We start from the raw sequence: 26,788 nt of genomic DNA, 5'->3' as shown, positions 1-26,788 counted from the left end.
GATAGCACAATTTGAAAAAAATAGAAAAAAATACTTTTATTACTTAATTAATTGCTTAAACAATAAACATACATTTTTTCCATCCTTTTCTTTTATGAAATTCAAAAGGCATTGCATTACTCTTCATATTGACAAACAAGAAATAAAAATAGTTCATGTATGTAATCGTCTATTTTATTTAATTTAAACAATCATTTGATATCAATATAATTTAGTTCTTACAAATCATGTAAGTAATTTCACTTTCAATAAATTGAGAGTTAATAAACAGTCACATGACAAATTCCTTTTATTGGATCTAATGTCAGATGGAAAGCTATTATTAAGGACCCAAGTGATGTTTGTTAATGCATCTGAACTGCCTAATTGCAGCCAATTAGAAATATTGCGTTGAATGTTACATATTTGGGTTAATTAAGGGCTATAATCCCTGTCCCGACAATTTTGAAGATAGAAAGTTATTGACTGGCTAAAAGAAAAAAATAAATTGAGGAATATAAGCAATGTAATCTTTACAGATATACAAAAATGATTTACAGATACATATTTAGACTTATCGACATGTTACTTAATATCAAAAGGTTCTTACAAATCATTTATAATATTATTCTTCATATATATACACATTATTTAGTAAACAGTACTGTTTCAACAATTCAAACAAATACATAGTTACAAATCAACTGTTGCTGTATTATGGCAAACACTTGGTGTTCCATCAGTACTTTAACTGAACTGGAACCTCAGATCAACCCATAAAGAAATGGAGTCTAGTAACTTCCCACTCGCCTGCCTCTTGGAACAACTGGGCCATGATTTTACCAGTTACCAGTAAGTGTTTTTTTAGACCATCATGTTGGTCAGAAATTTAATCAAACAAATCAAGACTGTCCGTATCTGGAATGTCGGACCAGTTTCAAAACATAGGCCACACTTTTTTTATCCAACTCCTTCCAAATGATTGGTAGTGACATGGACATTCCTCAATCCAACTTCTGCAGTGACTTCATTCATTCCTTTAGTCAAATACGGACAGTGTGAGCTGTTGAGATAGACAGCTCCTGTGGCATCACATTTTATTGTGAAGAATGTCCAGCATAGATGGCTTGTCATCTAATGTAGCTAATATGTCCGCCCGGTTAGCTCAATCGGTAGAGCGTTGGACTCTGAATTGGATAACCCGGGTTCGATTCCCGGGCGGACCAGGTCACCTCTGTTGTGATTGGTTATGAAATCCTTTCTACGACCATTCGCACTGTACCACTGCCCCTGACATGTACAGAAGTTGTCAGTTCCTTGCAGAGGTGAAGGCACCTAGTACTGGTTTTGCCCAGGATAGGTGTGCCGTGGTTGAACTGTCACTCTGGGACCCTTCAATGTGCTCACGCCGGGACCCGGAGTATAAACTACTAACACCACCACCTGGCAGCCTGCTCTGAAGCTTGTCCATAGCCCCATATGTGTCATCCATTATCCCCATTTTAATGATAATCTGAAAATAATCCCAAGCACATTTATATGCATATTTATTATATCATATCCGCTTCTATACACTTATCTTCTCTAGGATGTTCAAACAGGCTTGATGTGACAATACAAAATGTGAAGACAAATAAACAGTGAGATACTACAAGTATATTGAATTTTCTGTCTGATTTAAAATGATTTGTAATATAAACAGGACGGGTGAAACTTCCTATTTGACAAATATCTTTCTTTATTGTCATTTCCAAGCATTTTTTATGATTAGATTATTTAATATTTCACAACTTAAATACTATCAGGAAGTCATAAGATTAACCATCTATATATATAATCATATATATATATTTAATATATAAAAACAAGTCATTATACAATTGATATACACAAATTAAAAAGGTATTTATACTTCTGAAACACTGTTGCACAAGCCACTGGGCACAAAGAGGTTGATGAAGGTTTTCCTGATGCCCTTTGAGGTTTCCCCACAATAATGAGAAAGACGACCTCTGAGAGAGATGGTGGTTATTTCCTGAAACATGAATATTTATACATGTTGTATATAATTTTCAAAAAAGGACACTTGACAATATACAGAATGCTGTACATAAAATTTATAAGTCCTATAAATAAATGCTTTGGAAAAATCCCAGAACGTATAAACAGCAAAACCCAAAACCTCTTGATTTTGTTCTCAATTGGCCAACAGAGGAAGTTATTTTTTTTTTTCAAGAATCCATTAAAACCAGTGATATAAAATTGCTGACAAAAAAATAGATCATGCATTTTTCTTTAACCGTTAGTAATAGTTTTACCCACAAAACATTGGCTTTCAAACGAAAATATGCAAATCTGCGATATGATCTATGTCAGGAGTCTTTTATCATTGGTTTGCAGATACTTACCCAAAAATTTGCTCTTTCCAAGACAAAAAAATAAAAAAAGTTGTAAGAACGGTAAATTTGTGAGAGTGCAGCTGTAATAACAATTAATATATTCTTGTAATGAAGCTGTTATGTGCTAAAAATAGAACCCAATGAAAAATAAGCATATCCTAATAAGCCTAGCTTTATATGAAGTATTTACTGAATCAAATAGACATATAGGCAAATGACTGAAAAGCTTCCAATAATTAAAGCTGCACTTTCACAGATTAAACAACTTTTTAATTTTTGTCTTGGAACATTAGCCAATTTTTGCTGCAATCCATGAAAACCAGTTATATAAGACTGCTGACAGAAAATAAGATCGCTGTTTTTTATATTTAAGTTCATAAACTGATGTTTTATGCATTTTTCTTAAACCGTTAATAAGGGTTTAAGCTCTAAAACATTAATTTTCGAAAATATGAAAATCTAAGATCTGTTTTTATTTATCAACAATCTTACATCAATGGGTTGCAGATATTTACACAAAAATAAAAAAGTTGTAAAAATGGTAAATCTGTGAGAATGCAGCTTTAAGAGTATTTTTTAAACTTATAATGAAAGTCATTTGCATTTATTTAATATAAGCATGAAAACTAATGTGTTATTTATTCTGAACTCCTTTATAAAAATGTAGGACAAAACATCCCATGTCATTTTTGACTAAGAGGACAAAACATGTCCAACCAATTTAGACAGTGTTGACAAAACAACCCAGATCATTTTGACATGGTGGACAAAATAACCAGGAAAATATTGGCAGTTCAAAAAGTTAAGACCCCCCTCCCATCCTACCAACACTTGAAAGATTAAAACTAATTGGTCATTATCAAGATGTGTTTTATTACCCCCAATAAAAACCCTTTTTCACTTAATTTATTAAGTTTAGAAATGTTACTATGGAGAAGGAAGACACAGTGACTTTAATCATAAGGATTTGCTAAAAAACTACAGTATAATATTAAGTTCAGCATTATGATAATCCTTACTTCAAAACACTCTTCTTAAAAAGGTGTTCAAGGCCAAAATCTAATATTCATATTCATTACAGGCTGCTTTGCATGACAATTATTAATTTCAGATATTTGCTTTAACCAATTTATTTTTAATTATAAAAACACCTTCTCATAGTTTTCAGTTTTCATCTTTTTTTTGATATTGACATGTTAATATCAAATGGGCCTCATGTGTTTTTAATATTTACGTTAGTCTTATATTAAAGCTGCAACCTCACAGATTGAATGTTTTGACAACTTTTTTTTTCTATTTTTTTTTTCGAACAAGCGAATTTTTGCGTAAATATCTGCAAACCAGTGATAAAAGACTGCTGACAAAATATCAGATTGCAGCTTTTCATACTTCCGTCCAAAATTGATGTTTTATGCATTTTTCTTAAACTGTTAGTAGCAGTTTAAGCTATAAAACATTAAATTTGGAATGGAAATATCAAAATCTGAAATCTAATCTTTTGTCAGCAGACTTTTATCACATAAGCAGGTATTTACGCAAAGAAATTCTAATACATAAAGTTTAAACAAAAAATAAAAAAGTTGGAAATCAATACATACACAAGTTGACTAACATATATTTTGAATAATAAACCTTAAATTACTTTCCAAAGAAGGCATTTAAGGAAAAGTTACTTACTGAAAACAAGACTGTAACAATGCATGTATTTTAAAGTGAAAACGCACATATTAAATGACTGGTGGATTCTTAAAAATAATAAGATTATGTATTTTAAAAATGAAATCCTTTATACTTTTTACTCTTTCTGTTTCTAAAAAGGATGTAACCCTAAGGCCATCATTAAAAAAATGTTTGTTTGCGGTGCTCCTACCCACAATGTTTGGGGTGGGTAGGTAGGTAGGGATTTTTTTTTTTATTTTTTTTTTAAAGACGACAAAGGCAAATCTATATGACCCTCAGTCTGATGTAAGGGGCATGCATATTTTAGATAACAGCACTGAGAATTCAACGACAGAACCATTTTATTATTTTTCAGATACATGGATACACTTTAATTCTTTCTAGGAAGTCTGTTAATAATGGGTCTCCCAGAGTCCTTCAAAATTGGCCCAAAGAAACGAAATGGGACCCAAAAAAAACAAAAAGAAAGAACGAAAAAAACAAAAACGGCAGCGGTAGCCATAAAAAAGATTGGGTCGGGGCTAATTTCGGTGAGTCGGTCGGAGAACCGCAAACCAACATTTTTTTAATGTTGGCCCAACCAAATCATTTTATTTTTGGCCCTACTATAACACAATCAAGAATTTAGCCCCACATTCCAGAATGCAGGGCTTAAATTGTGTTATCATTTTGACATCATGACATCATTGACAAAATAAGGATTAAAAAATGTTTGTTTCCGCCCAACTGACCCTATTTTAATCCTTCTGATCCTTTTTTGTTTTTGGTGTTTTGATCAATATGTGGTTTTTTAGTAAAGACCTTAATAATACCCTGATATAGGTCAGTTTGCTAAAGAAACAGGGTCCTCAAAAAAACAAAAAAAACAGTTACCGTATGCCTACCTTTTTTGATATTTAAATGGAAACTAAGAATACTTTTTTTTGTCCTAAGCAACAATTTTTTGTTTGAAGCCAGATGTGCATACTGTGTATTTTTTTACTTAATTACATTGTATTGTCTGCGAATTACAAATATCAAATCCTATTTAACAGGATAATGGTTTTGATATTGCTCCCATGTATTATCATTATAAGAAGTGTAGGAATTTTATTCCAGACCATTTGCTATCATTGTTAGATATTTAATTTGTATAAGAAAATGAGGAATAATAAAACCTTTAAAGTTTTTTCCTCAGTTGGTAAGAATTACACCTGTTGTTGTTGTTGGGTTAATAAAAGTCTGCTTGCCTATGGCTCCATTATGGCTTGACCCTGTCATACCCCCTAGTGTGACTGAAACATTTTTGTGAGGCCAAAGGGGGATCCACCTACATTGAATGTCAGTATTTGTTTTAGCTCCACCCCTTTTACTTGACCTGTTATCTGATTGGCTGAATGAATATGCCTTTTAAAGGTTTCTTTATGACTGACAGCCCCCACCCCCCACAGAGAAAGACTGGTCATTTGAGACAATCACAATCATATTTTGAAAAGGGGGCTATATGCATGACTATGAATTGGCTTGTAATTGATTTAAGATAATGATCATTATCTGCAGTTATGCACTTAAATTCATAAAAAATTCATGTTCCTTATACTATGAAAATTTTGGAAGAAATACATGACTGTCAATTTAGAATTGAACTTAATTTCCATGTAAATATCCTTAAATTGTATAACATGTCGAAGGCAAAATGTAGATTTTCACAGTTTGATACAATTGCTAAAAGGCATGTTCATTTTTTCAAGATAATTACATTAATAGAAGGTTTCTACTTTGTGTAAGGTTTTCTGAATTTAAACATTTTTTTTGTCTTCAAGTCTCTTAACATTACCAAATAAAAAGAACTGTCCTTCAGTTTGTATTATGTAGAATAAGATGTAATTTGGAAGTAACTGTAATTTGTTACAAAGATGGTTTAACCAAAACTTAATGAAAATCCCACATTGATTTCGTGCATTTATATATATATATATATATATATACATATATATATATTAATACATATAGCCTGGAATAGTTGTAGCCCGGAATTATAGCTATTCTGGTTTTCCCAACCTAATTCTACGGTACAAACAAAATTAAACCGTTGTAATATACGCACATATCACTTCAGAAACAATAGAGTCATTGGACTGTTACATGAATTTCAATAGCTCGAAATTCACCTTTTATTTGTTACCGGCATGGGAAAACCCAGTTATGTTAATTCCAGGCTATATGTATTAACATAACAGGGTTTTCCCATGCCGGTACAAATAAATAATAAATAAATAATAAATTGTTTCCTAAGTATAATTCCGGGCTACAACTATTAAGAGCATTATACATATACTATCACACTCATCTGATGAATTGGGGATTAAATTTATTTACCAGTACATTATCTTACAGAATGATAGTGATAGTCATTATCAAACTATTATCCTGATTTATAAGTAAGTTGTTGAGTGAAAACTATTTTTAAATTGAGACAATAAGGTGGATGCCATGTTAAGTTATTGAAAGCTTTGAAGATTTTATACAAAAGTTATAAGTTGTCTCAATTTATGATTCCGAAAACCATTAAATTGGCAGGCCTAGCATCATAAGCCACTCACAGACTTTGATGGAATTGGTAAAAGACAAAAAATAAATATTTACTTTCTTAGTGTTGCAATGCAAAAGATACTGGGCCTACTTTCTAACGAGTAAAACATTCTTAATATATTAAGCTTTTTTCCATTTGCCAAATAATGGAAAATTATTTGAACTTGATTTTGAAAAATAATTATTTTTTATCCTGACTATATAATTATTTAGTCTTTAAAACAGACTCTCTTCCTTTTAAACTCTAAAATATCTTTAAAAATAAAATAGAATACATTTAAACCCATTAAGATTTAATTAATTATTTAAACAGGCCAGTCTGCACTGCTTTTTCAGTAAGGATTTTAGTCAAAATCATATCTTCGTAAGAACAAGACAGTACACCATAGGTAATTATGACCCCCCCCCCATAATTATGCATATTATGCATATTTGTGCAGTTGGCCATTAATTTGGGGAATTAGCTGGCACAACTGCGAGATGCCGTTTAAGTTCAGATCACGTTTAATGGTTCACTTTGATTAACAACTCAAGTCCAATTAAGATGTTTAAAAAATTTTTTTTTTATTAATTCCACATTTAAGTTGAATAGTTAACAAAGATAAATCCAAAGACTTATTCAACAATAAACATTCAATAGTCCATGTGATATATTAAGTTATGAATGTAAGTGAATTAATTATATAGTCACAAAAAAGTAGTTCAAAGATATTTCCTTAGTAAAAGAAGAAGTACAAAGTTCCTAGTTTATATGTATCTCTAATGTATATATTTCTCTTCTCTTTTCTAAATGAAAAATATACATACTTATATACCAACTTAAAGAGTGGAAGTCACCAATCAGAATCAAGTGATCAAAAGACAACGATCGAAGATTTTAGAAAGTGTCACCCAAAAACAATTATTGTCAAATATAAAATTTACAACTAGATTAAGTCTGAGATAATTGAGAAGTGTCAAAGTCTCATTCAAAGAGTAAGGTTTATGATTATGATCTAAGATAATTAACTGATAATAATTAAGAACGGCAGTAGAATCTTATCAGAAATGTCAAAACACTCAATTGCAATTACAATGACTGACAAAAGTCTCTTTAGGAAATTATGAAAGTAAATATCATAGAAAAATAAGATGTAACCAAAAAAAAGACAATAATTTTTCTAACAGAATTTGAAAGAGAAAGTCACACGGTGACAAATCATATACATGTATTAGCTAGACAATATACAACGATAAGTGTATTGTATATATTAGTGAGGAAATAAATGCATTAATAAATAAATAAATACAGATTTATACCGGTAAATAGATTTATAAATATAAATATTTTAGGAAAGATAAACATTAGATAAAAAATATTATCAAAGCCTTTCTAAATAGCCATATTGTATTGGCTGGTGGGGTTACTCAAAATTACCGTGCATGGTCCGCTTACAACCAATTAAATATTTTCAAAAGGTCTGAGAAAGATTCATACAATCTTTGATATGATGTCAGTTTTTTTTACATGGCATGGCTTGACTTGATCAATATATATTTTATATTATATGACTTGCACCATTCAAATGACTTTTCATATATATATATAAGTTTTGTGTGATAATAGATCTTTGATCTAAATTTGTGATTCAAAACTTAAAGATATATATATATATATATATATATATATATATATATATATATATATATATATATATATATATATATATATATATTCGGAATCACACTTTACACACAAGACATGTTGAAATGGATTATTGTACTCACTGTTTTTTAATTTAAGTTTATTCATCAAACTCTGTCACTCTAGCTGTCTCTGTATTATCAGTATCACACATCAACTAAAAAAATAAATAATAAGAATTATAACAAGAAAGGTTCAAGTAGTTAAAAAATATATGGGCTGTCATTGGATATACTATAACAATTTACCATGATTCCATGAAATATTTTTACAAACTAGCAAACCCGAACTCTTTAGTATTTTTTTACATCTTTGTGAGATTTTGCATAAAGCATCTATCTAATTCTTTGTTAATTTACCACATTAAAATTAAAATATATTGATTAACTGTACTTTTATTTATTTTATGAATATCTTACATGTTGTGCACCAGTCAATTGTAACCACGGCGCCCCCAGGTCTGGGGCCCGTTTCAATAAAGATCGTAAGGCTTAAGATCGTAACTTTCTGACGTAACTCTGTTTTTGGCGTAAATTGCGTTTCAATAAGAATATCTTAAGGAAATTATCTTAAATTCTGGTCGTAACTTTACGGGAGCACCTAGCCTCTCTTAAGAAGCGTAAATATGGCGGCAGCGTTTGGCGTTCTTTACATGGCAAGAAATAATAATGGGATTGAGAGGACGTTTCCGGCAAGGTTAACCCTAGCCGATGTCCGTGAAGATATTGTCGTCTCCCGGTATCGGTTGGGGAGTGCAGAGATACTCGAGCTTTTGGCCTTGATATCGGAGGATGTTTCCCCACAGACGAATCGCGGGCACTCGATTTCGGCAGAGACCAAGGTAAACACTTGAGGATAAACTTATTCATTTGAATAGTTTTAGTGTTTCGTTGGATTAAAACAATAATTGGGTAAGCTCCCTTAGTTCGGTTGCTAAGAAAAGAAAATGGCGGAGTACACCGGCGATTCAAGACCACCACGACTAAACAACAAAAAAAGACGAAAAGTCCATCCAATTCGGTTTTGTTTGTTAACACACCTAATTCAGGCATTTACACAGTTTGGCACTTGGATTAATGAAGTGTATTGTACTTGTGTATTTGCTGATAACTACGGATGCAAGTACGTTTGGAATTTTTAAAAGAACATCACTAATTTTCGGATGGAATATTCGGATGGGAAATACAACAGCATTCTGACAACTGTTGACCTCATGTACATGACTGTTGTCTCTATTTACCAGGGAAAGTATACTACGTAGATATTTATTGTTTTTAACATGTAAATATATATGTTGACTTAAAGGAAGTCTAGGCAAGTTGGCAACTCATTGTTTTGAAAAATTTATTTGATCCATTTTTGTAATTCCAGCTTTTGCTGACACTTCGGTTCCTCGGCAAAGGGGATTTCTATTCAGAGGTTGGTGACCTGCACGGTGTGTCAAGGTCATCCATGAGTAGGCACCTCCATGAAGTTGTTGCGGCCATCAACAATAAGATGAAAAATATAAGGCAAGTCCACATTTAGTCTTGAACGTTACATTAACTTGCATGAAACTAACAAGCATGGTATTGAAATGAATGCTGGAAATGCATTAAGCTCAAGAAAAATTGGCTGCCTACATTAATGCTTCAAATGGCAATATGGCAGATTTAAAAAAGGGAAGAATAAGTGAATTTAAAATAGAATTATTAGTGGCTTGTCAGTTACTTTCTACACCCATGACTGTCATAGTTAAATTCATATTTATTGAGAAACATGAAATATACTGGTATTTTTGTTTTTTTTAAACAGGTTTCCAACGACTTTGGAAGAGAGGCGAGAAGCCAGTTTGGGATTCTACACACTTTGTGGCATTCCAAGAGTTCTGGGAGCTGTTGATGGGACGTTAGTGCCTATCATAGCTCCCCATGACAATGAGGAAGTATATGTTTGCAGAAAAGGTTACCACGCCCTGAACATACAGGCTGTTGTCAATTCAAATATGAGGTTTGTATTTGTAAATGGATATTAAACATCATAAGACAAAAATGAGCGATGAGTTTAATCTTTTGTACATGGTCTAAATATACTGATTGTACAATATGTTTTTTGAGACCATAAACCATACTATCCATTAAGAATGATATTATATAAAAAGAAAAAAAGGCATTTTTCAGACAATTGATATTTATTGTGAGTGGTCGTATTACTGAAATGAAGGCATTGATCACAAAAGCAGCCGGTTCTGTCAACACCGTCAATTTGTGATAGTGCAGCTTTAATCTCTGCAAGCATGATTTTTAATTGAAGGACAACACAATGCTTACCCTTTAAATTATTTAATATATCTACTTTATAATGTTACAATCACATCGCGGTAGACATAAAGAAAATCAATAATTTTGGAGTTAAAATTATTTTCATTGTTTTTAATACAATACAGTAAAGACCATTTGTTTTATTGTAGGTTCAATGATGTTGTGGCCAGATGGCCTGGATCTGCAAATGATGCAGGCATTTTTGATAACTGTGGTTTGAAGGTAAAACCTTTATATTTGTCACCCAGAATTTCTGTTTTAATAATGAGACTGTAAATGAAATATAAAGTTAAGAAGCGTTATATGGCACCATTGTAATGTGATGTTTATAGAAATTTTGAAAGCATGGAATACAATGTAACATACTTGTACAAACTTTTTGTATGTATTGATTAAAATGCTCAATGTTTATATTTGGTGATATTATAATGACAAAAGAACAAGCACTATTATTTGATTGATGTATTATTTATTTTAAGAGACACCTAGAGCTGAACGATGTAGGGATGTTGTTGGGTGATAGCGGCTATCCATTACGCCACTACCTCATGACCCCAGTTCTTCGGCCACAAGGGATACAACAAACAGCTTACAATGTTGCTCATGCAAGGGGGAGGGTCGTTGTGGAACGAGCCTTTGGACTATTAAAGTCAAGGTTCAGGTAAATGATGGAATGAGCTAGATCATCAATATATGTATATTTCTGTAAACAACACTCCGCTAAATATATTGTTTCTTACAATGTGCATATTTTTGACAAACTTGAAAATATTGGATATAAAGTAATAATTGACTTGCGTAAATTATTTGACCAAAGTGATTAATAGGTCGAATAAAAACATGTTTAAAAATAAAACATGCATTTTAGGTGTTTGCACAAGACTGGGGGCTGTCTGATGTTTTCCCCTGACAAATGCGCACAGATTGTCACAGCCTGCATCCACCTGCATAATTTATGTCTAGACCGGCATGTGCCAATGCCAGGAACAGTTCTGAGACAGGACGGTCAAGATATGGACCAGCAGCCACTTGCTGTACCAGCACCAAACCACAGCGGGGTGCTTCAGCGGAACATTCTTATAAATCGATATTGAACTGTTAATTGGTTTATTTTTTATATGGGCAATTTAATTAATAAGAAGAGTTTAACTACTCAATACAGTGTTGGCACTATATTTACACCAGTTTTTTTGCTCGATTATTCGAAGAATAAGGAGGGCTATACTATTTGCCCCGGCTTCGGCGTCTTGTTAAAGTTTTAGGGCAAGTTGGGATTTTCACTTATAAGTCCAATACCCTTCATTAAAGTTTTAGGGCGGGTTAAAGTTTTGGGACATTAAGTTATTATATCGCTCTTGTTTTTGTTAGGTAAGTGTATGTGCTTTCTTAAATGTGCACTAACGTTGGCCTCTTAGCTTCTTCATTAACATTTTTGAAGGTTGTCTACACACATATTCCATTGACCAAAAATTCACTAGTAACATGTTCAATTATTTATTCTGTAATATAACATGGTAGATATATCACAGCTATACATATCACAGAAGATGTAAAATGTTAACAGCAACAGCATTAAGGAATAACTCAATAGATAATATACTATTTACAACACACACTGAGAAACACATTTGCCACAAATTCTCGACTTCATGTTCATTATTTATAAAGATGAAAATATCATTTCTAATTCTGATGTGATTTTTTAATATGAGGTTACTTCATAGAAATTTTGTTATTTAAGATATGAACATGAATCTTGAAAGTTGAAATATTATTGCAAAAATTAAAGTTTAAAAATGAAACATACCTGTTGAGTTCAAATTTTGAGACAAATGTAAACTTTCAACAATCATGAAGGGGTTAGTATTGTTCATTTTAGTTCAAGATCTTATTATATTTCACCTATTGAGCACCAAAACAAGTACTAGATACAGCCTATATTGTCTTCAGGTATTCACAAGATGATATACATTGCAATTGTACACTGAAACAAACATTTTTTTCTTTGTTTTATATGCCTAGATCTAGATTATAAGTCAATAACTAATAATTCTTTAGAAAATTCAACAAATATTTTGGAGCACATATAAAAATTCCTAACAAGAAGTGTTCCATGCTTGTGTGTGAGACATTTGATTTGGAAACAATAGTGGGCTTTCATTTCAAAACCGTTAAAGAAAGCAAACTTTGTTTATATAAAGATGCATTAAGACTTATTTTGTACCATAACATAGTCTAAGGGTTTCAGTTTAGTCATTGAGCTTATAAATTGTGTAATACATAAAAATGTTTTGCATGAGTTGCCATTAACTACAGAAAGTTATGAAACAGGTAAGTGAAAACTTCAAAGTGAACCTTAAAGCTCTCACAGATATACCATTTTAACAAGTTTATTTTTTATTTTTTGTCTTGGATAGGGCAAATCTTTGTTTAAATGTCTGAAAGCCAATGATAAAAGATTGCTAACAAAAGATCAGAATGCAGATTGTCATATTTCCGGTTGACAATTGATGTTTTATGGCTGTTACTTATTGTTTAAAAAAATGAATAAAACATCAGATTTTTTTATTTGAATATAAGATATTGTGATCTTATATTTTATCAGCTTTCTTATATAGATGGTTTCTTTGGATGTTCACAACAATGGCTTGTTCCAAGACAAAAAATATCATAGTACTCAAAACTTTCAATCTGTTAGAGTGCAACTTTAATATCAAGTTAAATTACACTAGTGTAAAACTAGTTAAATTATGATGGTTGTATTGCACTTGAAAAATAAGCAAAAGCATGTATTAAAGGAAATGAAAAAAATGTTTTTAGGTTATCACATTGGTTGATGACAATGTTAGACATAACTAAATTGCACTCTTTTTCTGGAGAAATATTTTCAAACAGATCATACAGCAGAACTTGTAAGCTTGAAGAGGTTATCATTGACATGTATATGCACTTATGAAATGTAATGGGATTTTTCCCGAGTTTTTATGATAGTATTAAATGAAATAAACTGTAATGTAACATGAAAGGGAGTGAAAGTAATTTGATTGAAATTCATTTAAAAGAACATATTATAGTTAAATTTTTAGTATGTATGCCATAATGACATTCTAGCAAGTAAAGTTAACCATGTACATTATGATATAGAAATAATATGTACACATTTATATTATGTTTATCATAAATATTAACAACCAATAAACTATTTTCACTCCCTTTCATTCAAGTATTCACTGTCTTTAAATTTAAAAAAATGTCTTGTTCAGATGTTTTTCTGACAGAATTTGGACTTCTGTCCTCTTCAAGCTCACAAGTTCTGCAAGGTTGAAATTAATCATTGCCAGGAACTCGTTTTGTTTCTTTTGCTCTTCAAGCATCTGATGAGCAATGTCATTTCTTTTTGGTGGTGTAGGTCTTGATTCTGTTTTGGGATAAAAGACAAATATATAATCATACACAAGTAGAATGATGTTGTTGAATTTCTTTACTTATTTAATTTTACTATTAAAAATAGTCCTTGAATGCTATTATAAATAATTTGAAAAAATATGTTAATTCAATAGAGGTTCAGCAAGGTTATAAAAATGGTATAATGCTCCTAAAAAGGGTGGGAATGGTCTAGTGGTGTAGGTGTCCCTCTATGCCAAAGAAACTCTTGGTTCAATAACCACCAGGGGTACATTATCGTGGCTTCCCAAAATAGAAATGAACTTGTCTGTGTTTTTTTCTATACGCTATTAGCTTTCATTGCAAAAAAATGTTGTGTTGTTTTTTCCCAGCATTACTTATTAAAAAAATGTTGACTTATCAAAATAACCTGTGTTACTGTCTTCTTTGCCATTGGCCTCTACCTCAGTGATACTTATGTCTGAAACAGTAAAAAAAATTCTTAGAACTTCAAAAAAAATCACTATGACATTTTTCTTTAAATGTCTATAAGAAAGATGTTTTGAGAGATTATATGTAAAGATACGTTTATTTCATTATAAATAACTTGACCATACAGATTGTAGTCATATTTAAAAGGACAAAAGTCCTATGTGTACACTTAATTACATATTTCTTTATTGTTAATAAAATTGTTGTTTATGTTTATGATTTTGTTATTGAACTAAATTCATTCAACTGACAAAATTACCATGATGCGTTGAACTGTTGGCGGTGAAAGTTGACCCTGAAGGCTCAGATGGCCTATACTTTTTGACAGCAGGAGGCTTGCATGAGTCTGAAATTTCATAATAATAAATTATATCTGATTTATAAGTTGATATGCATTCAGTCAATAAACTTTCCAACAAAATGTATGGCATGACCTAAATTATAATGACTGGTACTTTGGTATACAAGAGTTGAAGTTTATTGATAAAAAATGCATACAATTCTTGTAAGCCTCCGCTGATCTTAAAATGCTTATATGAATGTACAAAATAATGAATGCATTATGTACTTTTATTTGTACATACATTATATTTCACTCAATATATGCAAATTTACCTTCGAAAACATCCACTCCACCAGCAACCCCTGTTACCATTTCCTCGGGGATTACACTCAGGATCTAAATGCAAAAACAATTGTGTAACAATAAGTAACTATTTTGCTGAATCTGACCATTATGACTTATTTCTAGAATGAAGGTACATACCATTTCCGTAGACAGGAACAAGACAATTTAGGCAATAAATTTCCAGTGTTAACATGAAAAATGATAATGAAAATTGTCCGACTTAAAATAAATAATGCTTATACGCCCACCACATTGCCAAATATATTCTATGAAGTGATAAGCTAACTACAAGGTCAATCAAAACATGTATGTGCAATAAATACATTGTATCCAAGAAGAACATCAGTGTCTCACCTTCATCTCTACATCAGTTGGCTCTTGGGGCGCAGGACCCCCACCTGTCCCGGCAGCAAAATGCCTCCGCTTTATCTCGTTCTTCTTTGCTGCAGACTGAAAACATTTTTAAAAATATATACATCCATACCATCATTAACCAGTTTTAAAAAAAAACGTGCATATATATCAACTGTAAAAGACACAACCAAAATTATAATCGAATACCAGGGGCAGATCCAGGAGTTGACGTTAGAGGGTGTGTAACTTAGAGGCCAAACATTTTGACATGCGCCCCAACCTATGAACTGACAGAATACTGCATTAACTATTTGCATGTGTGTTTGAGGTTACCAACTCAATGCCATTGTAACAATTTGTAGTAAGTGCGCATTTTTTGTATGTTTTATAAAGGTAGATTTAGACGATTTTAAAAAGAGGGGGGGGGGGGGGGGGGGGGGGGCAACCTCATCCCTCTAAATCGGCTTGTGAATACATACCTTTAAATCCGTCCACTTCTTTTTTAACTGATCAATAGTCCTCCCCGGCCCTACTGCACTGATCCTGAATGAAATAAAAACAAAAACGATAATTCATAACAACATTTCGAAAATATTAATTGAATAATTGAGTAGATCTAGTGCGATTAAATATTAGGTGGCAAGATGCATTTCTAAACAGATCAATATCCGAAATAAAACAGTGACATAACTAGGGAATGAAATGTTCATTTCGAATCGATACAGCTTATGTTTAAGTAAACTGGAATCATAACCTTAGGTTTAAAATTAATCCTTCCACGTACTTTTTTAAAAAGAAACTGAAAGTAAAACTGAAAGTAGCAAATCCTTACTCTTCACGCAATTCTTCCCATTTTGTATGGCGCCCTTGCTTTGTAACAGTAGGGCCAAGTCCCCCATACAAAAACGAGTAATTATTTACGCAGAAGTCGACTAAAGTCGACTCCTCGTCCATGCTCCAATTCGTTTGACGATCTCTTTTCATTGCCATTTGTATATCTGGTTCAATGTTGACATACGACAATATTGATAACGGAAGTGACGTTTCACTACTTTCACTTTTCGCCGAAAAGAAAACGCGGAGCACTTACGATAATTGTTACGACAGCTTTATTGAAACGCCCGTAAAAATATCGTAACTAAATATTTACGCCAGCGTAACTTTACGACTAAGATATCTTATTGAAACGGGGCCCTGGGGAATAGCGGGGACTTTGACTTTCGGTCCAGCCAACCCTGGGTCTAATTCTAATCCCCCTCCCCTGCGGGGACGAACTGATGGTAAAACCCCGGCCAAATGCCCCCGCACACCAGAGACTCTATATTAGGCCCAATCTCGGCTAAATTTGGCTCAAAGACAAAACCACCGCGGTCACCCGGCCCTGCATTGCCACATAGAAAGTAAAAACACGGCCCATTTCCCCGACTATTCCCGGTATACCCTCGGACCTGGGGGGGGGAGCGTGGTTACAATTGACTGGTGCATTGGTTATAATAACTGAGAGGCCTCAAAGATGCTCACATGACTGTGACATTTTGACCTTTTAGCAGATTAGAACAAAGAAAGGATTTTTAAGAAATATACTCAATGAAACATAGTGAAACTTTATTCAGGGGCTATACACCGTATGATGAAATGGCGAAAGAAGAGAAAATTGTCGAAAACTGACATGAACTTGGTATCAATGTGTACAATGCATTGAAACTAACTAACTGAAGTACCACATAGTTTAAAATTAATTGATTTTTCACATTTTTTTCCATTAAAAAAGATTACTAGGTGGGTATACGTAGTATAATTAATTTTTATGTGTGATTGGCTAGTCGATGTTATCACTTAATGTTACCATTAGCTAGATCTGTATATATTAAATTAAATAGACAAATGTAAACTTTCGTAGCAGTGGATACAACACTGGACTGCAATTTTGGTGACCACAGTTTGAACCCGGTCTCTGTTATTTTTTCTTTACATTTTGATATTTTTTTTAACAATTATGATATCAAAAGGATAAACATTTTATTGAATAATTGTCCTGTATACTGGGACTGACCCTACTGTTTATATAGTCCATTGGTTAATGAAAATAGATTAAAAAAGAGAAAAAATAATTGTAAAGTGTGTGTTTAAGGTAGCACTACCCTAATGAAAACCTCCACTTGAAATGCTTCATTTTAATGCTTTATCCTTTATTGTTAAGCACATACCTACACATCTTTTGTGGGTTCATGTGAGCAGTTCAACTTCAAAGCAACCCAGAAGCATCTTTTTATTTTCCATTTCTTTAGCTTACATTTTCCAACAGTAGTTTTATTAAAAAATAGTTATTTTCTTATACCGAAGGTAAAACATACTGTTTTTTATGCATAATGTTCCAAAAAGGTTAAAGATATTTCATATTGATAAGGAACAGGTCATGAGTATTTTTTTGAACTTGTTGATTTCGCTGTAAAATGACATTCACAAGGACCCATTTTTTATGCTGTCAAAACATTGTGTTAAAATCTTAATTACTATTTAAGTACAGTTTGATTATATTTGTTGATTTGACAGTAAAATTCTTCTAAATTTTAAAACCAGGAAATGATACGCATAATAATAAGAAATTATCAAGCTGATCATAGTTTGAAATGATGCCCATAAGGGGTATTCCACCTTTAAATATACATGCAGTTTAAAAAACCTTAAAAGCTTAGTAAAGATATTACTTAAACGTTGTTCCTCTATGCTGTTATTACATATGCCTAACAAAAAATAAAACAGCTTTCCTTGTTTAAGGTGTGGGGGATAGCAGAGACTTTGTCTGAAATAGCTCATTTTGAACTAGTTTAATACTCTTTAGTCAACTATATTAAATTATTAAATAAGTAAATTCTTACACAATTTTAGTGGGAAATGCACCATCTCTATCCCCCCTTGCTACAATAATGCACCAGTCAATTGTAACCATGCCCCCTCTCAAAGTCCGGGGAATAGCCTGGACTTCTACTTTCGGTCCAGCCAACCCAGCTAAATCTTAGTAGACCAAAGAATTGTACGTTTACGGATTTTTTTTTACGTTTTTTGATATGGCAAATCCTTCACGTACAAGTTGTTTAGTATCAAAAGTGGGTAGTTATTCCGATCGGGATTCCGGGTTAAAGCATTTAACATCTCATAAATATCATAAAACAAGAAATATTACCGGATTATGTTATTTAATATCAGTTCCATACATAAAAATGTCATATCCTACGAATAATTATGAGTTTGACGTGTTTTTTTCATTTCTTGCTGTCAAAACATAGCGATATATACATGAAGGGCACCTGCAAGGCTTCAGGGCACAATTTTTAAACAATCGGAACATTTCGGCCATGGCTGAGTTGTTACGATTGTATTTACGAGGTCTATCTAGAAGCATGTCAGTGGTGGCCGAGTTATTACGATTGGGTCGAGTTGTTCCGCTTGGCATAATTGTTGTCTGTGTCTGTCAACTTTCGTTTTATTGGAAAGGTAAATAATGTGTTTTAATGCAAAATAACTTTTCACTTACATGGTAAAATATGAATATAAACCTTTATGATCAATTTAAACCATAAAATACTTCACTTAATACAATTTCAATATTTTTCAAAACACCCCCGGTTTTTGCACAAACCCGTTTAGACGTTACTGGCTAAGGTCACAAATCCGAACACTTTCTGATGTTTTTTACAATTATCTTGGAGAGTTTATGTTGTAGTAAGTTAAACTTTCGTATGAAACATCTTTGGTTCATGTAAAAACAGCTGTACAGATTCACGATCTCGTAAATATTATGTCGAAAATCGTTCATTTTATGGACAGTAAATCACCCTTCAAATTACACTATGGAGGGCACAAATACCGAACACTTGAAAAGCGAAAATACATGGTCATACAATTATAATTAAAAAGTATGCTATATTAAATAAACACTTAGCTGCAAAGTGATTTGTTGTTTCCGAGGTTTTTTCAAAACATTTGCTTCAAATGTAAACCGTGATTTCTATTTATACATATCTTAACTGCAAAACCTAAAGATGTGCATGCGCCCTCTGATGTCATTCCCCCATGTGCTACATTTTGATCTTTCAACGTATAAACATTGAATGGCAATTTTTAACAAAAATACTTAACAAAACAAGATGAAACTTCATAAGTGTGACCAAGGCAAGCCTCTGTATTGATCTAGGTCATCAAATAATCGATCACGGTAAACAAACGCGTGTTTTAGCCGGTGTTTGGGATTTGTGCCCTGTTCGGAAATGTACCGTCAACCAGTAAGGATTGGAAGAATGTATTACACGTCTATAATTTTAGACTGGGGGGGGGGGGGTAGCTACAATAATGAGCGATTAGGGATACTTTTTTATTATTTTGACATTTCATGTGTACAGTATCCCTATAACTGCCATAGTCTAAAAATCGTCAAAAGACTCATTGACGATCATTTAGGTGGACTATGGGGGGGGGGGGGGGGTAGCTACAATAATGAGCGATCAGGGATACTTTTTTATTATTTTGACATTTCATGTGTATCCCTGTAACCAGTCTACCATAGTCTAAAAATTGTCAAAAGACTGGTTGACGGCCATTTAGGTGGACTATATGGGGGGGGGGTGCAACCACTGGGACACCATTTTTTATTATTTTGATATTTCTTAAAATACTCGTTGACGGCTATTTAGGCAGAGTATCCCCACTCCCTGTCGAAGTGTGGATAAGAAGAGGCCTGTTTCAAGTGAACGTTCTTTACGAGATGTCCTACTTCTTGACTGTCTATATATTAAAAAATCAAGACAAAAAATTAAACGGAAAAAATAAATGACTTACCAATGGGTGTTTGAGATATCAATTTGGCACCACATTAGTGCCATTCATCGCTCTTCAAAGCTCCATAAAACAAAATCATTCGTCTAACACGGTAAGTGTTATATGGGAAACGAAATCGAATATTTAGGGTATGTGTTATATGGGAAACGAAATCGAATATTTAGGGGATTCGATTTTGGTAAACGTAAATCGTTCTGAAGGGCGGTGCAAAAGCACGGTTACCGGTACCCGGTATTTGCAATCACTTTCCGATAGGACTGCTATAGTTAATATTATAATTGTACGATGGCTGTTGTGGAGTTATAATTATTGAATATGCTCTTACTTTAAACTAAATGCCTTCATTTGATAACAAAGGTTATAGTTATCCAAATTGTATCCAATTATATATTTTGGCAGATAAGGCGATAAACCGAAACTTGAACCATTTTAGTCAATTGCACACTTCAATAAGGCTAAAGATTTTATAAAAAATAAATAAACAAAAAATGAAAATGACTTTCAAATGACCCCCGTATAGTCAACAAAACTATATGGGATTCAGTTTTGATAACTCAACAAATATTATAAAGTCATATTACACCAGACAGTTGATTCAGTTTTGGTTAAATGCAATTTATGGGTATACGATTACTATATGGGAGTCAGTTTTGGATAAATGCAATTAATGGGTATACAATTACTATATGGGAGTCAGTTTTGGTTAAATGCAATTTATGGGTCTTTAATTACTATATGGGAGTCAGTTTTGGTTAACTGCAATTTATATGTATACGATTACTATATGGGAGTCAGTTTTGGTGAACTGCAATTTATGGGTATACGATTGCTATATGGGAGCCAGTTTTGGTGAACTGCAATTTATGGGTATACGATTACTATATGGGAGTCAGTTTTGGTGAACTGCAATTTATGGGTATACGATTACTATATGGGAGTCAGTTTTGGTGAACTGCAATTTATGGGTATACAATTACTATATGGGAGTCAGTTTTGGTGAACTGCAATTTATGGGTATACAATTACTATAAGGGAGTCAGTTTTGGTTAACTGCAATTTATGGGTATACAATTACTATATGGGAGTCAGTTTTGGTGAACTGCAATTTATGGGTATACAATTACTATATTTGATCCAGTTTTTGCATCTCTACTGTAGGCTAGGCATTGAACGCACGTTACAATGAACAGCTATAATGATAAAACGGGATCCCTTACCGTCAACTGTTCGTTTTATTATAATGCTCTCGGTTTAGAGATATCAAAACTGGATCCCATATAAAGTAATGCTACATACATACAATGCAATTAACCAAAACTGAATCCCTTTTAGTCAGTTAAGTCAACTGTGTATTTCAATATGTTTTCACTGCCTAAGGATATCAAGCCTGGATCCATCTAGTAGTTTAATACCCATACATTTATGTTGCAAAAATGCAATTAACCAAAACTGAATCCCTTACAGTCAGTTGCGTCAACTGTTCATTTCAATGTGCGTTCATTGCGTAGCATACAGTAGAGATGCCAAAACTGGATCCCATTTAGTAACTGTATACCTATAAATTGCATTTAACCAAAACTGACTCCCATATAGTAATCGTATACCCATAAATTGAAGTTCACCAAAACTGACTCCCTTATAGTAATCGTATACCCATAAATTGCAGTTAACCAAAACTGACTCCCATATAGCAATCGTATACCCATAAATTGCAGTTAACCAAAACTGACTCCCATATAGTAATTGTATAACCATAAATTGCAGTTAACCAAAACTGACTCCCATATAGTAATTGTATACCCATAAATTGCAGTTCACCAAAACTGATTCCCTTATAGTAATTGTATAACCATAAATTGCAGTTCACCAAAACTGACTCCCGTATAGTAATTGTATACCCATAAATTGCAGTTCACCAAAACTGACTCCCGTATAGTAATTGTATACCCATAAATTGCAGTTCACCAAAACTGACTCCCATATAGTAATTGTATACCCATAAATTGCAGTTAACCAAAACTGACTCCCATATAGTAATTGTATACCCATAAATTGCAGTTCACCAAAACTGACTCCCATATAGTAATTGTATACCCATAAATTGCAGTTCACCAAAACTGACTCCCATATAGTAATTGTATACCCATAAATTGCAGTTCACCAAAACTGACTCCCTTATAGTAATTGTATACCCATAAATTGCAGTTCACCAAAACTGACTCCCGTATAGTAATTGTATACCCATAAATTGCAGTTCACCAAAACTGACTCCCGTATAGTAATTGTATACCCATAAATTGCAGTTCACCAAAACTGACTCCCATATAGTAATTGTATACCCATAAATTGCAGTTAACCAAAACTGACTCCCATATAGTAATTGTATACCCATAAATTGCAGTTCACCAAAACTGACTCCCATATAGTAATTGTATACCCATAAATTGCAGTTCACCAAAACTGACTCCCATATAGTAATTGTATACCCATAAATTGCAGTTCACCAAAACTGACTCCCTTATAGTAATTGTATACCCATAAATTGCAGTTCACCAAAACTGACTCCCTTATAGTAATTGACTCCCATATAGTAATTGTATACCCATAAATTGCATTTAACCAAAACTGACTCCCTTATAGTAATTGTATACCCATATATTGCATTTAACAAACACTGAATCCTTTTTATCAACGGTCTTATGTTATATGATTATATATTCGTTGAGTTACCAAAACTGGTTCCCATATAGTAAGGATTTTCTTTTTTACCAAAACTGACTCCCATATAGTCAACACTTCGTTTCAATATAGTAATCATATTACTTTTTTTTTAATTACGGCCAATATATATCAAAACTGCTTCCCATATAGTTATCTTATACCCATAGACAGCTTTAAACCATTATGTAGCAAATAAGTCATTTTACGACATTATCCATTTTTGAATCCCCTCTATCATTGAATAATGAGAAAACGTCTCCCATATAACCTCCACCAATATTTAGGGGATTCGATTTTGGTTAACGTAAATCGTTCTGAAGGGCGGTGCAAAAGCACGGTTACCGGTACCCGGTCTTTGCAATCACTTTTCGATAGGACTGCTATAGTTAATATTATAATTGTACGATGGCTGTTGTGGAGTTAAAATTATTAAATATGCTCTTACTTTAAACTAAATGCCTTTATTTGATAACAAAGGTTATAGTTATCCAAATTGTATCCAATTATATATTTTGGCAGATAAGGTGATAAACCGAAACTGGATCCATTTTAGTCAATTGCACACTTCAATAAGGCTAAAGTTTTTATAAAAATAAATAAACAAAAATTGAAAATGACTTTCAACTGACCCCCGTATAGTCAACAAAACTATATGGGATTCAGTTTTGATAACTCAACAAATATTATAAAGTCATATTACACCAGACAGTTGATTAGGGATTCAGTTTTGGTTAAATGCAATTTATGGGTATACTGCAATTTATGGGTATACAATTACTATATGGGAGTCAGTTTTGGTTAAATGCAATTTATGGGTATACGATTAATATATGGGAGTCAGTTTTGGTGAACTGCAATCGATGGGTATACAATTAATATATGGGAGTCAGTTTTGGTGAACTGCAATTTATGGGTATACAATTACTATATGGGAGTCAGTTTTGGTTAAATGCAATTTATGGGTATACGATTAATATATGGGAGTCAGTTTTGGTGAACTGCAATTGATGGGTATACAATTAATATATGGGAGTCAGTTTTGGTGAACTGCAATTTATGGGTATACAATTACTATATGGGAGTCAGTTTTGGTGAACTGCAATTTATGGGTATACAATTACCATAAGGGAGTCAGTTTTGGTGAACTGCAATTTATGGGTATACAATTAATATAAGGGAGTCAGTTTTGGTTAACTGCAATTTATGGGTATACAATTACTATATGGGAGTCAGTTTTGGTGAACTGCAATTTATGGGTATACAATTAATATAAGGGAGTCAGTTTTAGTTAACTGCAATTTATGGGTATACAATTACTATAAGGGAGTCAGTTTTGGTGAACTGCAATTTATGGGTATACAATTACTATAAGGGAGGCAGTTTTGGTGAACTACAATTTATGGGTATACAATTACTATAAGGGAGTCAGTTTTGGTGAACTGCAATTTATGGGTATACAATTACTATATGGGAGTCAGTTTTGGTGAACTGCAATTTATGGGTATACAATTACTATAAGGGAGTCAGTTTTGGTGAACTGCAATTTATGTGTATACAATTACTATATGGGAGTCAGTTTTGGTGAACTGCAATTTATGGGTATACAATTACTATATGGGAGTCAGTTTTGGTGAACTGCAATTTATGGGTATACAATTACTATATGGGAGTCAGTTTTGGTGAACTGCAATTTATGGGTATACAATTACTATATGGGAGTCAGTTTTGGTGAACTGCACTTTATGGGTATACAATTACTATAAGGGAGTCAGTTTTGGTGAACTGCAATTTATGGGTATACAATTACTATATGGGAGTCAGTTTTGGTTAACCATATAACCTCTGCCGTCTAACACATCCCCGACATCTTAACGCAGATGGTATTGATTACTGTGAAATGTTTGTGTTAAACCGGTTTGAAGGTACATTCACTCGAGTAATAAAGATGCACTCTTAAGTACTCCCAGATAATGTTTACCACAATTAATAATATTGTTTCAATATTCCTAAAAGGATGAATAAATGTCGAAAACAATGGTTCTTATGAAGGATATCGAGTAAAATTTGAAAGAAATGAGCATTACACACGGTATTTCTACCTTATGAGACTATAATCTTTTAGCATTTACCAATCATTTAATATTTTTTGCGCTTTCTGCTATTAAAAACACGGTTACAATCTTGTTATCAGTAATAAATATTATCAATAAATGCATTATTTAGTATGTAGTTAAAGGTTTATCAGTCACAATTGATGTTTGTTATATATGTGTATGTATTGTCACTATTGATTTTGAATAACAGTGTCACTAAACAAAAAATAATTAATTTACGCAATTTCACAACCTAAAAGGTTGTCCTGTTTTTTCCAGTTCTTCTGGATTACCCTGTATCCCCTACCTCGAAACGAAAAGTTAACTTGGACGACATCGGTACGTTGTGGTTTGGGGGGGGGGGGTCACCCCCCCTCCCTCTGGCCACTAGTGCAATTGCAAAAATTAATTTTGATGCGTGAGGGATATACTTAAGCGACGATGTTAACCATTGCTTCAATATTTATGCATGCATATGTACTTGTTGGCATTTTGGGTGCCTCATTTCTACCTCAAAAATGCTCAACCAGGTATGAGTTTATTGTATAAGTTATAGCTCGTAGTTTGTAAAATGTGGTTCTTTAGCAGATTTGTTTTAAATACGAAATAAAAGGTGTTGCTTCCAAGGTATGCATGATCAAAATATCCATAAATTATGTATGAGTCCCTTTTGATGAGTGGTTATGCTATTTATTTGTCCTTGACGTAACAAGCGTAGGTTCACCCCTAATTAAAACAAGACTTTATTTTCATACTTTCATTGTATTTTGTTCTGCAATTTCAGTATCAAAGAGTTAACTAATTATTTCAGACACATTACCTGGAAAATGATTATTTGGTGCCAATGAGGTACGAGTCCCTTTAAGAATGGCAAAGTGTTTTTACAATCAGCTAGATAACAAGTTCAATTTTTTCCACATATACAAGATGATTTACAAGTAATCATCATATGTGTATTTTTGCTTCACTGCTTTCTTGTAGGATGACTAGCTTATATACTACTACCGAGTATGTAGTAAAGTGACACCTTGGCATTAATTACCAATAGCGTTTATTTTGTAATGCAAAATTCACCAGCCTTATATTTTTGTACAGTTCGATATTTTTTTCTAAAACATATACTAGTATTACTGTTTGAGGAAGGCATTTCGTGGGCACATGATGCATGCAAAGTATTTGGTTTAGGAGTTAAAACGTCTTTAATATGGTTATTAAAATAATTCAACTAGGGGTTGAAAAGTCTTTGATATAGGAGTTAAAAAGTCCAAACAGGTAGGGGTTGAAAAGTCTTTGAAATAGGGGTTTAGAAGTCTAAGGGTTCTTTTTTAGAAGGGTTGAAAAGCCTCTTGGGGTTGAAAGGTCCTGCTCCCCTGCAGAACAGTGTGTATGAAATAAACTATTATCTTGGGTAAAACATTTCATATGGATTTCCATCAATTATTTACATCTTCATTAAAAATCAAGAAAATGTAAAGGTACTGACCACCGAAAACTTATAGCTTTGGTCCCAAGCGTAAAACTTATAGCTTTGGTCCCAAAATGAATAAGTTCTTAGTCGTTTGTAACCACAACTTAATCGATTAAAAATGACGTCTGAGGAGATGAAACTAGTGTTAAGATATTTAAAAATTGGAATTTGTGTCACTGGTTGAGTAAGAATACTTCAG

General features: G+C 32.8%; 2 protein-coding genes and 1 long non-coding RNA gene across 3 annotated transcripts; 1 reads left to right on the top strand and 2 right to left on the bottom strand.

Moving 5' to 3' along the window:
- Positions 1-1,462: 1,462 nt before the first annotated feature.
- Positions 1,463-8,439, bottom strand: LOC128222247 (uncharacterized). The gene is made up of 3 exons (XR_008259109.1): positions 8,397-8,439; positions 1,892-2,014; positions 1,463-1,492 (listed from the first exon to the last, which is right to left on the bottom strand). It is a non-coding gene; the product is annotated as an uncharacterized LOC128222247 (long non-coding RNA).
- Positions 8,440-8,938: 499 nt separating this feature from the next.
- Positions 8,939-11,707, top strand: LOC128222346 (putative nuclease HARBI1). The gene is made up of 6 exons (XM_052931324.1): positions 8,939-9,154; positions 9,685-9,824; positions 10,108-10,302; positions 10,763-10,835; positions 11,093-11,274; positions 11,482-11,707. Exons 1-6 carry the CDS (start codon positions 8,939-8,941, stop codon positions 11,705-11,707), a joined length of 1,032 nt encoding a protein of 343 aa, XP_052787284.1.
- A 2,148-nt stretch (positions 11,708-13,855) lies between these two features.
- On the bottom strand, positions 13,856-16,425 carry LOC128222345 (uncharacterized). Its single transcript, XM_052931323.1, has 7 exons — positions 16,304-16,425; positions 15,951-16,014; positions 15,472-15,567; positions 15,105-15,168; positions 14,749-14,835; positions 14,428-14,478; positions 13,856-14,031 (listed from the first exon to the last, which is right to left on the bottom strand). The coding sequence occupies exons 1-7, from the start codon at positions 16,423-16,425 to the stop codon at positions 13,856-13,858; spliced, it is 660 nt and encodes a 219-aa protein (XP_052787283.1).
- Positions 16,426-26,788: the final 10,363 nt, after the last annotated feature.

The sequence above is a fragment of the Mya arenaria genome, chromosome 16 (assembly GCF_026914265.1).
Source record: "Mya arenaria isolate MELC-2E11 chromosome 16, ASM2691426v1".
NCBI lineage: Eukaryota > Metazoa > Mollusca > Bivalvia > Myida > Myidae > Mya > Mya arenaria.
The sequence above is the reverse complement of the archived record's forward strand: the minus strand, read 5'-3'. Positions and strand labels throughout refer to the sequence as shown.